Source organism: Pelmatolapia mariae, linkage group LG5 (genome assembly GCF_036321145.2).
Source record: "Pelmatolapia mariae isolate MD_Pm_ZW linkage group LG5, Pm_UMD_F_2, whole genome shotgun sequence".
Lineage (NCBI taxonomy): Eukaryota > Metazoa > Chordata > Actinopteri > Cichliformes > Cichlidae > Pelmatolapia > Pelmatolapia mariae.
In genome coordinates this window covers 35,688,310-35,700,481 of record NC_086231.1, presented here as the reverse complement: position 1 = coordinate 35,700,481, position 12,172 = coordinate 35,688,310, and the positions used below count along the sequence as shown (strand labels likewise).

General features: G+C 38.7%; 1 protein-coding gene across 1 annotated transcript; it reads right to left on the bottom strand.

Moving 5' to 3' along the window:
- Window positions 1–408: 408 nt before the first annotated feature.
- On the bottom strand, window positions 409–3,050 carry LOC134627278 (transcription factor 15-like). The gene is made up of 2 exons (XM_063473242.1): window positions 2,454–3,050; window positions 409–1,693 (listed from the first exon to the last, which is right to left on the bottom strand). Exons 1-2 carry the CDS (start codon window positions 2,904–2,906, stop codon window positions 1,628–1,630), a joined length of 519 nt encoding a protein of 172 aa, XP_063329312.1. The 5' UTR covers window positions 2,907–3,050; the 3' UTR covers window positions 409–1,627.
- Window positions 3,051–12,172: the final 9,122 nt, after the last annotated feature.

The window sequence follows — 12,172 nt, the reverse complement described above, 5'->3', positions numbered from 1 at the left end:
TGTGACATGCAATTAAATCACTTCTGATGAAATGAGTTGATCATGGATTCTTGCATGACAACCAGTTAGCCTTTTCTGCTTTGGGCTCTAATTGTATAGGCTGGGGGCCTGAATGAGCAAAACTATAAAGACGTTACCACTACAGGTCTGTAACAAGTAGAGAAATGTTGACATTGTTTATTTATTTATTGCTTAAACTCAGTTTATTTACTTACATTGAGTGAACCTACCCAGGAAACAAATTGTAAGCTTTGTTCAGCTTTGTTATAGACCAAACTATTTCAAAATATGCCAAATATTGTGTCACAAAAGCAGTTTCTGTGCATCACCAATAAAAAACCCCTTTAACAGGCCATGCAAAGGGGACCTTTAATGATCTCATCACATGCTTATTGCTATGTTGACAGAAAAATACAAGAGAGCCATGCCTATGTAAAAATAAATTTAATCTCAAAGTAGATAAAAACATGTAGATAAAAACATTGCCTCTCAGATATCTCCTCTGACACTCCAGAAACTATTCAGGTGCATAGATCTATTTGAGAGAAAAGCTTCACACAAACATCTTGAGGACCAGCGCCAAAGTGTTTGTGAATGTTCATTAGACCAGATCAAACCATTGTTTTTGTTTGTTTGTTTGTTTGTTTTCTTTTGTTTTTAATCACAAATAGGAATGACATTAGTAACATTTGTGCATGATAAAACCCATATTTGTAAATTGGAACCAGTAAAAAACACTGATAGCCGTGCAATAATCAATCAGTCAATTAGCTTGACGGGTAATAGTGGTATAACAGATTACATGTAATTATGTATTCCGATATATCTTTAAATTATCCCAAATTATATTTAAAAACTGTGCAATTATACTAACATTTTCATGGATTACTTGACATTTTTATTATGTTCTTTGTGATATTTCCAGGAACTTAAGGCTACTTTGGATGGACAACTCTTTGAATCAGCAGCATCTTTTTCTACTCAATAGTTAAAGCACTGGTTATTATCATCAGTGTGGTAAGGCTCAACAGTTTCATTGTAAGTGCAATTTGATGTCAGTCACTGCAAATGCTGAGTATGCAAAATGAATTGTACTTGTACTGAAAATGTTTAAAGTACAAAACAAAGTACTCTTGGACATAGAGTTCTAGGATGTACAGATTTAAAGTATTCTCCATTTTTTGCTTTGTTTTGGTTCATAGCTTCCAACTATTAGTAATCATACTTTAGGTGAGTGATCCAAAGTGCTGTATATAAGTGTAACCCCATTATTGATCTAGGGTTAGTATGGATTTCTGTTCCCCTAACATGTAAGATCTGTTCATCTAATGTATGTATGTAAGTAACCTTCTTAGTGCTGCTCACTTTGTATGTCACAATGTTATAATTTCAGATTATTTATGGAATAATCCACTATACCCCTAACAGTAACAATTTGTGTACTGGATTTCTGGCAACTGCTGGAGACATACAGGTAGTTCACTTGGCAATCCTCCTGTCTCACTAAATAAGCAGACAAAGCCTCACAAAGTAAGAGGACTGCTGTAGTGCTGAGATGCTTCAAGTCTCTAGGAATATCTGCTGGGAGGAAGAAAAAAAATCCCACACTGCTCCAGTTTAGACACTTTCATCGTCGACTTAGCTGTCTCACACTGTTTCCATGCATTTTCACACAGTCTCGTCTGTCCTTCACCTGTGAACAAAGATGAATAATCACCTTCAGTTTCAGTACTGTCATCATCTCTGCGCACCCATGGAAAGTAACTCATTGCACTCAGGATCGTTGCAATTACACAGTTATGATATGACACTTATAAATTATTAGATTTTTCACAAACACGGTTGTCAGTGTAAAAATGCGTTATATGCTTTACACTAAAGTCTCTAAATTAATCTCTCAAATTATTTGCAAAATAACAGAATTTAAAAAATCACTCATTAGAATTCATTAAAGCACATTGTCAGGTCTACACTACCTGAAAACAATATTCAACAATTAATATATTGGGTTTTTTACTAGCTATTTTTAAGCTGTGCTTCCAATCTGACCAAAGCTCTTTTCTGAATTTGTCATTTTCGTATTTCCTCATCTGTCGATAAAAGCGGACACGTCGTAAGTTCTAAGTGCACATGTCTTCTGAAGTGTTTGTTTATCAAAAAGTCCAGCACGGTGTGTATCCATCATGTATGTTTCTCATAAATATTGGAACCTTTTGGAATTAGCAACGCCCATAATTGCATCCTTCCTTATGTCCTGCAGCAGAAATGGTGCAGGAATTGTAAATAGATTTTCACCCCGAATAGAAGCTGTATTCCACAGAACGCGGAATTAGTGAGACTGGTTTTAATAATATAAGCTATACGTGTGCGCATCGGTCGAGGCAGAAAGTATAGAACATACTAAATGTAGTGTCGTGTATGCTGGTGAGCTGAGTATCTTCTGAGTATTTTACCCCTTTGCGCTGGTTGCTGAGGCAGAATGTGCAGATAGTCCGGGGCTGTTTGCCCTGCCCACCCCCCTTCACTTCTCTGTACACAGCACTCAGGCACGGCTGTTCGCCCTCTCTTCCGTCTCCTACCACCAGCACGTTGGCCAGGTGAGAAATATAGCTGGATGCCAGGCGCAGCGTCTCGATTTTGGAGAGTTTTCTGTCCACCGGCTCAGTGGGGATGAGCGTCCGCAGCGCCGTGAAGGCCGTATTGACGTTCTGGGTCCGGTGTCTCTCTCTGGCGTTGGCAGCGTTCCGCTGTCCGACCACAACTCCGCCGGACTCCCGCCCGTACCCCTGATCGGTGCTGCCGTCACTCTCGCTGCGGTTCCCTTCCTCGTCGTCCGACATCAAGGTTAGGTCCACGGGGTAAGAGAAAGGATGCGTGGAGACGGGTCTCAGCATAGTGAAAGCCATTACTCAAAGGCAGGCGGGGAAATCAATCCCTTATATTCAAGTAGAAAACAGCGGCATGGAGACAAGAGTCGTGCGTAAAAGTTGCAGTAGCTCCAAGCCAACAGACTTCCCCAATACGTTCTGACACCCTCCTCCTGTGTGATAGTCAGCGTGACAGGCAGGGCTCTTATACTCTTTTACAGTAGTCTGCCAGCTTTACGTGAGGGGTGGAGCAGATGCAGACACTTCCATTTTCCCAAATGTTCGTTCTTAAAGTCTGGTGTTCATTTGATGATATGTGTAACACAAATGGACGCGTCACATGGAGAGTGTAGAGCAAAAAGGCACAAAAGAAGATGACAAATCTCGATTGTGCCGATCGTTAAAATAAAAACAAATCTGATCTGGTCTTTACCTGTCAGCTACTGGAGATTAGGGTCGTTTTAGACAGTATGGTACGTTGTTTGAAATAACACTGAGCAAAGATGTAAATTAGTCAATATAACAATATCTCAGCAAGCTACAACATGAAAGCTGGTTACACAAATGCCCTGGGCCTTAAGTATCATTCTGAATGTCTCCCTTCTGCTATACACAGTTCATGTAACATCCTATGACACTGTCTGTGAGTTAAATAAATAAATACATGTATCATTATCTGCGAACCATTTGAAGGTTAAATGGGGAAAAATACACCCCACTCAAAAACATGAGGACAGGGCTGTGCTTTTTCAGTATTTTTGATGATATTCAAGATTCTTTGATGATTTTTACAACATATGAGATCCTCAAATAATGTTCATTCTATGGTCGTTTCTATAAACCTCAGGTAGTTAAACAGTTTTTGTAAACAAAGGTTCTTTTCTAGTAGCAAACTTCCACTACGAGTGTGATATTCCACCAGAGATGAGATCAAAATCTGGTCCAGGTGTAGGAGTCCAAAAAGGTGTCGTACACAAAGTCCACAATATTTGTCACATTTAAGTGAAAGTTATTAACAATAGCATCAGTAACAGATAAAACAAATGCAGTCAAAATGTCAATTAGAAACACCTATCAATGCAGTGCACAAGCTTCACTTTCCACATTGCCCATAAAACTAAATGAACAACTTTGAGCTTTATAAGTTAAATGAAGGGAGGATACACTAGTAACAGACTTCTTTCATCATTAGACTCAATGAGCAAAAACAATTAAGCAGCTGAACAGTCATAATATTGCATATTACAATCATACAGGGGTGGAAACATTTAATTTACCATTTAAATGCATTTATTTAAGTGGTAAATTAAATAAATGTATCTCTAACTTGTAACAAAGGATTTGAATGTTAGTACATTGCTGCTTCATATAAATAAAGAAGCTGAATATATGTTTTATGGTTGACAGTAAACAGTCTGTACAGACTTTAGAGGACCATTTTAGAGGTACTCTCCACCACTATCATCCAAGGCACCATGAGAATGGTTGTCTTTTAGAAATATAGCTTTCTGAAATTACCTGTAACTGGTGACACGGTGTAAATGCCATATAGTTATATATAGCTAGCGAACATCTTATCAGCTCAGCGCTTTGGAATTTCCTCTTAAATTTTGAACTTCCTTTCAAGTTCTTTGTCACTTCAGCCAAAGTTGCTCCAGCTTGTCTAATTTCGTTTAGGTGTAGAAATCCCATGAGGCCAGCAATTACAAGAGGATGTGAAATAAACAACAAAGCTTTCACATGACAACAACTTTTAAGTCTTTTAATGTATTTTTATTGACTGTTGATCAGCTGATCAGCACAAGAAACCACTGAAACATTTTTACAAGAATGGCAGAAACTCATTGTCTTCATAAGAACTGATGTATAACATGCATCCATATCACCAGTGTTCTCTCAGATTTTAAAAACAACACAGTCAGCACCATTGCTGGCTCCTGTCCTCAGAGGGCCAATGTGATTAGTGGCTCTACAGTTGTCCTATTAAAGTTTGTCTAATGGGTTAAGTGTTGTGGGTAAATAAACACTCAGCAGATGCTGGAGGTGATCAAGCCTGAACCTTTCCCCATGGAAACCGAGCAAATGGTTTCCAGATTGACTGGTGCTGTTAGGATTTAAGTAAGCAGGGAGGGGCTGACTGAGTGTCATCAAAGGGCCTGTTTTTACAAACACAATCCCCCAAGACATCAAACCTGGACACTGCAAGTCCTGACCCCCGGGGGCCCCCAGCTCAGCTGCACCAACAATACCACGACCTACACGGAACCTGGTCCCACTCATAAAGCGGGACACCACAGTGTTTTACCATGCTCTGCCAGCCGGCAACACGACCCCACTGCATTTTCTCTCCTTTCACAGTCTGGAACCATAAATTCTTCACCCCACTTGCCCCCAAACCCCTCACCTCCTACATCAACTTAAAGGAATGCCATTAAATGTCTGTTGAGGTGATTAAGGTTGCAAAGCTGGTAGGTGGGATGTGTGTCAGGAAAGATGCGAAAAGTGTACTTAGTAACAGCTTCTTTTAGGTGATGCAGATATCACAGGATCATCCTGCCGATGTGACATTATCTATATAAATGATCTGCTTTCCTGGCTGATTATGCTACACCAATCCAGCTTGATTGTATAAATAAATAAATTGCAATGTCTTGTCTGTGTAATATTAAGTTTTTAATAATGGCATTAATTGGAGTGAATTCACCATTCTTCTGTGTGTTAGTTAGGTAGTGAGTGAGTGACCTGGATGTCACTCTGAAAACCAAAGTTCTATCATGAATTGAATACCTTGATGGTCCTCACCCCACCTTTCCCAATTTACTATTTTGTTTGTCCAGACAGGTTTCAGTAGATACAACTTTTGAGTTTTTTTGGAGTTGTTTTTGTGCTAGAACATGGTTGTTTGAGCTGTTAGTAGACTCTGTTTTAAAACTAACTTTAGTTAGTTTGCTACCTAGTGTTTAGCAAGTGGGGACTGGATGAAAGCACTCATGCAAGTTGCTCCAAAAGCATCATAACCTATCCTTGTTGTTCCTTTTTTAGTTTAGGGTTAGTCATGTGTTCTTTACATGGAAATCACTGTGCAGGCCCTAAGAAGCAATCTGAAGAGTCTGAGAAGGTCTGATTTTTGCAGTTATGTTACCGTCTATTGATTAATGACACCTGCTGAACATTCCTGCACATGGTACCTTCCCTACCCTAAGAGTATGTGTGAATAAGCTGTTTTTCCATTGTCAGCACTTATTTTGTATAGAATAGAGAGCTTATGAAGCTCAGCATTGACAGCTTTCAACACCCACAGCACACAGCCTTTTTACTATTCTCATAGCACCTTCAGGTGAAAATAGTTCAACTTTTGGAAAAATACTGCATGTTACACATGTCACTTCCATCTGCATTTCCAACACAAAACCTGCTGCATATGGATATAGAGCCTAATTATGAAGCTTTTGTTTGTGCTGATCAACCCATCATCAGCTTGCACTTGTCTACAGAAACGTTTTAGCCCTTTTTCAAAGTCTTGGTTTAGCAGCAAGTTTAAACTGTTGTTCCATGCCAGTTAGAGTAGGCAAAAAAAACTCTCTTGCTAAATCCAAAACATGTCTACCAGAAAATCTTTCCAGTACAAACAGCAACGTGAATAAGTGGATCTAAACACAATTGATAAAAGCATGTCTGCTGTAAATTACACTTGGTCTGGGTTTTCTCTAACAGTCTGTGGCCTTCTGCCTCCAAGAGGCCAAATAGGGGTATGATAGAGCAAGCCTTTTAATGTTTATAATCTACCTGTCTCCATTGATGTAAGCTGCACCTGTGATTTCTGCTATGATGGGTCAGAGTGTCATTTGTAAAAATAAAAGGTGTGTGAGTGTACCCCCTCACTCCAACTGGTCGCAGCAGATGGCCTGAGCCTGGTTCTGCTGGAGTTGTATTGCTGTTAAAATTGAGTTTTTCCTTCCCACTATTGCCAAGTGCTTGCTCATTGGAGTTCATGTGATTGCCGGGGTTCCTCTGTGTCATTGTAGAGTCTTTACCTTACACTGTAAAGTGCCTTGTGGCAACTGTTGTTGTGATTTGGTGGTCTCTACACACACACACACACACACACACACACACACACACACACACACACACACACACACACACGCATATATATATACATATGTTTAAAGTGTAATTGAATTAAGCTTTAAATCAAATTTCTGTTTTTATTTGCATTTTACACATGATCACAGCGTTCTGCAGTTCTTGAGTTTGTATTTTGACCACTTTAATTCCACTCTACTTTAAGAGAGTGGAATTAAATAGAAATATCTTATGATTTCTTTAGTTCTACTTTCATGGAGCTTTTCCCCACATTAATAACATCAGCATACCAGACAAGAAATATTCAGTGGTGCTTTAAGAACTGATGTCAACATTCTGAAATGGTATGACATGATGAATGAAAAAGACATACTTAAGCACTTATTTGTCAGTTTCTTGTGTTTTTATCAAACAAAGGAAGCAAGCATTATACCTTGACAGTTCCCATCATAAATATACACCAACAGGAAAGTGTTATTTCATTTTAAACATAGTTACACATTTAAATAAAAATAAAGGCGATTCAGGTTTTCCAAGCAGTAAATTCCCTTTTTGCTATACCTCCTGGTGTATAAAGTGGAGTGACGAGAGAACAAGATCTGTCGGCATTAACGCTGTGGTGTCTCCTGTGAGGGAATCTGCTGGGAAAAACTGCAGTCAGATACTTTGACTCATCGGAAACAGCTGCACTGGAGGGAGAAGAGCCTGCTCAGCCAGCTGCAACCTGCTGCAAAGGGACATTTATGTGTGCTTGTGCTTTTGTGTGCATGTGTTTGTGCTTTATTAAAGGGAATACAGCAGAGACTGGTAGGGGTGGCAGAAGGTTAAGAGTATGGAGGAGCTTCAGCAACAGCTTTTACTGGAGTTTAATGTTTATGAAAAGAGCATCTCCAGTGTCTTTATAAAGAACTACTGTGAACCTGGAAGAGCTCCAAAGCAATAACAGTGATCTTCTGAAGTCATTGTTCTAATAATGTTGCATTTGCACAGAAACCAAATGACATACGAGAAACAGCAATGTGTCTCTTGTTTCTTACATATCAGCGATCATCAGAACTGCCCAAATTGTGTTGTTGGGTTTTTTTTGGTTTTTTGATGTGAAAACGTAGAGCAGCTGCTTGAAATACACAATACTGAACTAAATTTCATCTTTGGAACATTGATTTTAGTGTACTAAACATTGATTTTAGTACACTAAAATCAATGTTTTGTCATAAATCAAAAGAAATAGCTGAATAAGACTTTGAAATATATGCAGATAATTAAACCTGAGAATAACCACAAATAAATTGCAAGTCCACAAAATTTGAACTGTCTTCTATGAGTTCAAAAAGGAAAAGGAAACCTTAATATTTTTGGCAAACATGCTCAAAGACATATGATTTTCCACCACACTAAGTGTTCTTCCCATACTTTGCTTGTGTCCAAAGACCCAGCCCTCAACACAAACCACTGATGTAAAGGATTGCTCTGTTTTTAAATTCCTATTTGAAATTTGAAACGAGTATTAAAACGGAGACTGAGGTTGCAAAAGCAAATTAAATATTTTTAGACTTTTTAGAATATGGCTGCCATTTAAGACTGGCTGCAGATTACTTTATGCACTTTTCAGTTTTCAGTTTTTGTATAAACTGCTCATTCACAAGCAAAATCTACAACACTCAATGATGACATATTGAACAAATAAAGTTTTGGCTAAGCAATGACTTCACACCATTGCCAAGCTCCTAAAAAATGAACACTGTACGTTTTGACAGATTCTAAATTTCATTTCTGAACACTTGGATCTGACTGTTGTGGTTTCGCTTAGAGTTTCAGGCTTACAAACACACGGAGCATCTAGACAGAACTGTAAGGTCCCTGCTTTGTAAACCATCACCTGGGCAAACAGCATTTTCTATTTGGGTGATCAATATGTAAAATTCCTTACAGCAGAACTCAAATTGGATCCTGACTGGTAACATTTGGAACTTAAAGCAAAACAGTGTTTAAAAAGGTATCAATCCTGCAGACAAGAACGATCTACTACTTCTGGTCTTGTGGTAATTCTGTGGTTTACTACTAGTGTCTACAGTTCAGTCAGAAACAGGGAGAAACCTTTTTAGTCAAATAATGCAACAACTCTCTTCTAGTGCTATGAGATCTCCGTTTTTGGTGTGCTATATAATAACAATTCCATATTAAGGAGTAGCTTCCCTGACCCCCTGCAAATAACAAACAGGTCTCTGGGAATGTGGATGTTAACAGCTTAAAGAATTCTGTATTCTTTATCGTCACAGTACTGACTAATGTAGCTGTTCAAACCATCAGTTAATCCAGACAGTGACTAAGTAATATATTCATCATCCAGCTGTCTCCTTGGATAAAATAGTCAGCACTTCTCATGCGAACAAAGGCTACTGTAAAACCCTCTCTCCCAGTATGGAAGCAACAGGATTATCTTTCATTTGACCTTTGGTGTGACCTCCAGATAAGACACAGGCCCTCCTCCTCCAACGACTCCACTTTCACACTCACATTTCCCCTCTTTTCCCTCTGATTATTTTACATGCCTCGTGACAGTTTGAGCAAGCAAGACAGGTGTAGAGGTGAGTCAGTAAAAGTTCAACAAATATAAGCAGACGCATTTTGCTCACCTCTTGTTTTGAAGATGACATCATTGTTAGAAATTGGTCCCGAGTTCCAGTACTGTCAGACTAATGTGTAAAGAAGTAGTTTTTCCTTGAACTTGAGAGTAGAAGAACTAGGAGTGTCATCATTTCCCATGGGATCCCTCAAGGATCCTAAATAGGCAGAACATCAAATCAACCCCTTGCCATACAGGAATTTGACTCACACGCAGTGATTCTTGTGGAGAATCTCACTGCTGGCTGCAATACCATGCTGAGCTCCAGCCCAGCTGGTTTCCTCCAAAGTCACTTGGGACCTCTGAGCAAAGGCTTCCACGGGTCACCAGAGTTTATCGCACCAGAGTAATCTAAAAGTTGGCTATTAAACCTTGTCTTACAGTGCATGATGTAAGTGATATGGCTTCAGATCTGACAAAGGGGGCTATAAAAAGAGCTGTTTTGGCCTTGAGGTCAGTCACCTGCTCAGGACACAGTGGTCATATCTTCCATGTTGATTGGCAAGCAGTTCTGACCTGCAGTGGTGCTCTACTCCTTTGTCTGCAGTGGAATGCATTCTTATGTTTACCAACATGTACTGCACATAGTCTTGTTCCGAGACTAGAAAATAAAAAAACAGGGCAATGTACTTGCATTTATAGAGCAGTTTTCTTACTGACCATATAAAAGCTTTAGATTTTCACCACACAACACTTCACTCAGTACACTTCATCTAGCTCTTATCAGCCACTTTTAAACCACACAAATTAACCTAAAGTGCTTATCTTTGAACTGTGGGAGGACATGCAAGCTATACATAAATGGGGTCAGGATTTTAACCAGGAGCTTTCTTTTTGCAAGTAAACAGTGCTCACCACTGTACACCATGACTGACAGTTAAATGAGAAATATTTTTATTTTGCTAGATTTGTTTGCAATGAGTTTTTCCATTGTGTCATTCATTTTGCTTTCTATATACATAAGGCCAGCAAGCCATCCAAATCCAAACATTCAAAATGTCATGAAGCCGAGAAGGGAAAGTCAAATCTTTCAGTGTGAAAAGAAATATTTTTCACACATGGGCGTTTTTACCGTGGCCATGATGTAAGATTCATTATTTTGCCCGGCCGTGGCTTACAAATGACAAATTATAGAGCAAAATTCTTTTTTTTTTTTAGTTTTAAATTTGGAATTGGAATTTTGAAATTTTGTTACTTTATGAATTCACCAGTTGATATGGATGTCTATATGAGTATGTGGCCTGTGTGTAAACATATATACATAAATAACTTGAATATGCGTTTTAAATGGTAGCCATCAGGTCTCATAATAGCCATCTCGAGTCTGTGGTCTACTGAGATACATACTTGCATTTCCCTTGGGAAGTTGGCGGCCCCAGGACAGCTCTGTCTCGTCTAAACCAAGAGCCCAGTTCTCACGACACCTGACCCAGAGCACATCCTGTGACCATACTGCAGTGTTTTGCTGTATGATCTATGAAGGAAGGGTAAATATTATACATCATCATGGGCACTTCTGACAAACATTGTTCATTCCTGAATGTAGCTCTTAATCCTCATGATAACCATACAGGCCTAACACTTCCATCAGTGTGGAGGCCAGCATGTGGCTGTGTAGTGTTTATGTGTTTTTCCTCCCTCTGCTGGTCATTAGAAAAAGAACAACTCTGAAATTGTCATTTTCTTTTTAGGTTTATGCATGCTGTCTCTCAGGGATCACATCATCTAAAGGACATAAGCCACAAAGACAGCAGATGTTCAGACCGAGAAATTATCAACCTGTGTGAGTGGATCAGAGACAGCGGAATAAATGCGAGTGGTTGGAAGACAAGACATATTTCTGTTACTTATTTCTGTATTCTTTACAAAATGTGACATGAACAAATGTTTATTTGTCTGCAGAACATTGTAATCATACAGATTAAAAAATTTAAAAGTGCAAAATCGCTTCTTAGTTCAACTGCAACTATGAGATATTCCTTATGTAGTGTGTCAAAAGGGTCCACATGAAAAATAACTGGTTCTGTTTGTCAGAACAGAGAAATTAGAATTAGGAAACATTAAATGTCAGGATTACAGTTCCATTTGTAATGGTCAACAGATAATTCTGTTTACCAGTGCCAGGTAAAGAGTAAGTATTATTTATTATTACGCTTAAAAATGCTTATTTATGTATTACATGGCTTTTTTTAGCAAAATTTATTTGGGGGGGGGGGTTCTTTTCAGCACTGTAGCGAGGCTGACAAAGAGTAGAAGCTCTGTTGAACAAAACATTCCTTTAACTTTAACCTGTAATGACTTTTAACCATTAGTAAAAAATACTCACAAACAATCAATATATAGCTACTTTCTGTACCACTGATATTTATTTCAACTCAGAGTTAAATTCAGTGAAAAAACTTTCAACGTGTTCATTAGACCCCATTCCTATAAATCTCCTCAAAGATGTCCTATCATTAGTTAATCAAACTTAATTAAACATTAATCTATCTCTATTACTGGGCTACTTACCACAGGTGGCAGTAGTTAAAACATTACTTTTAAAAAAGCCATCACTTGATCCAGCTGCAGGTATTACAGGTACTGCGCGGCA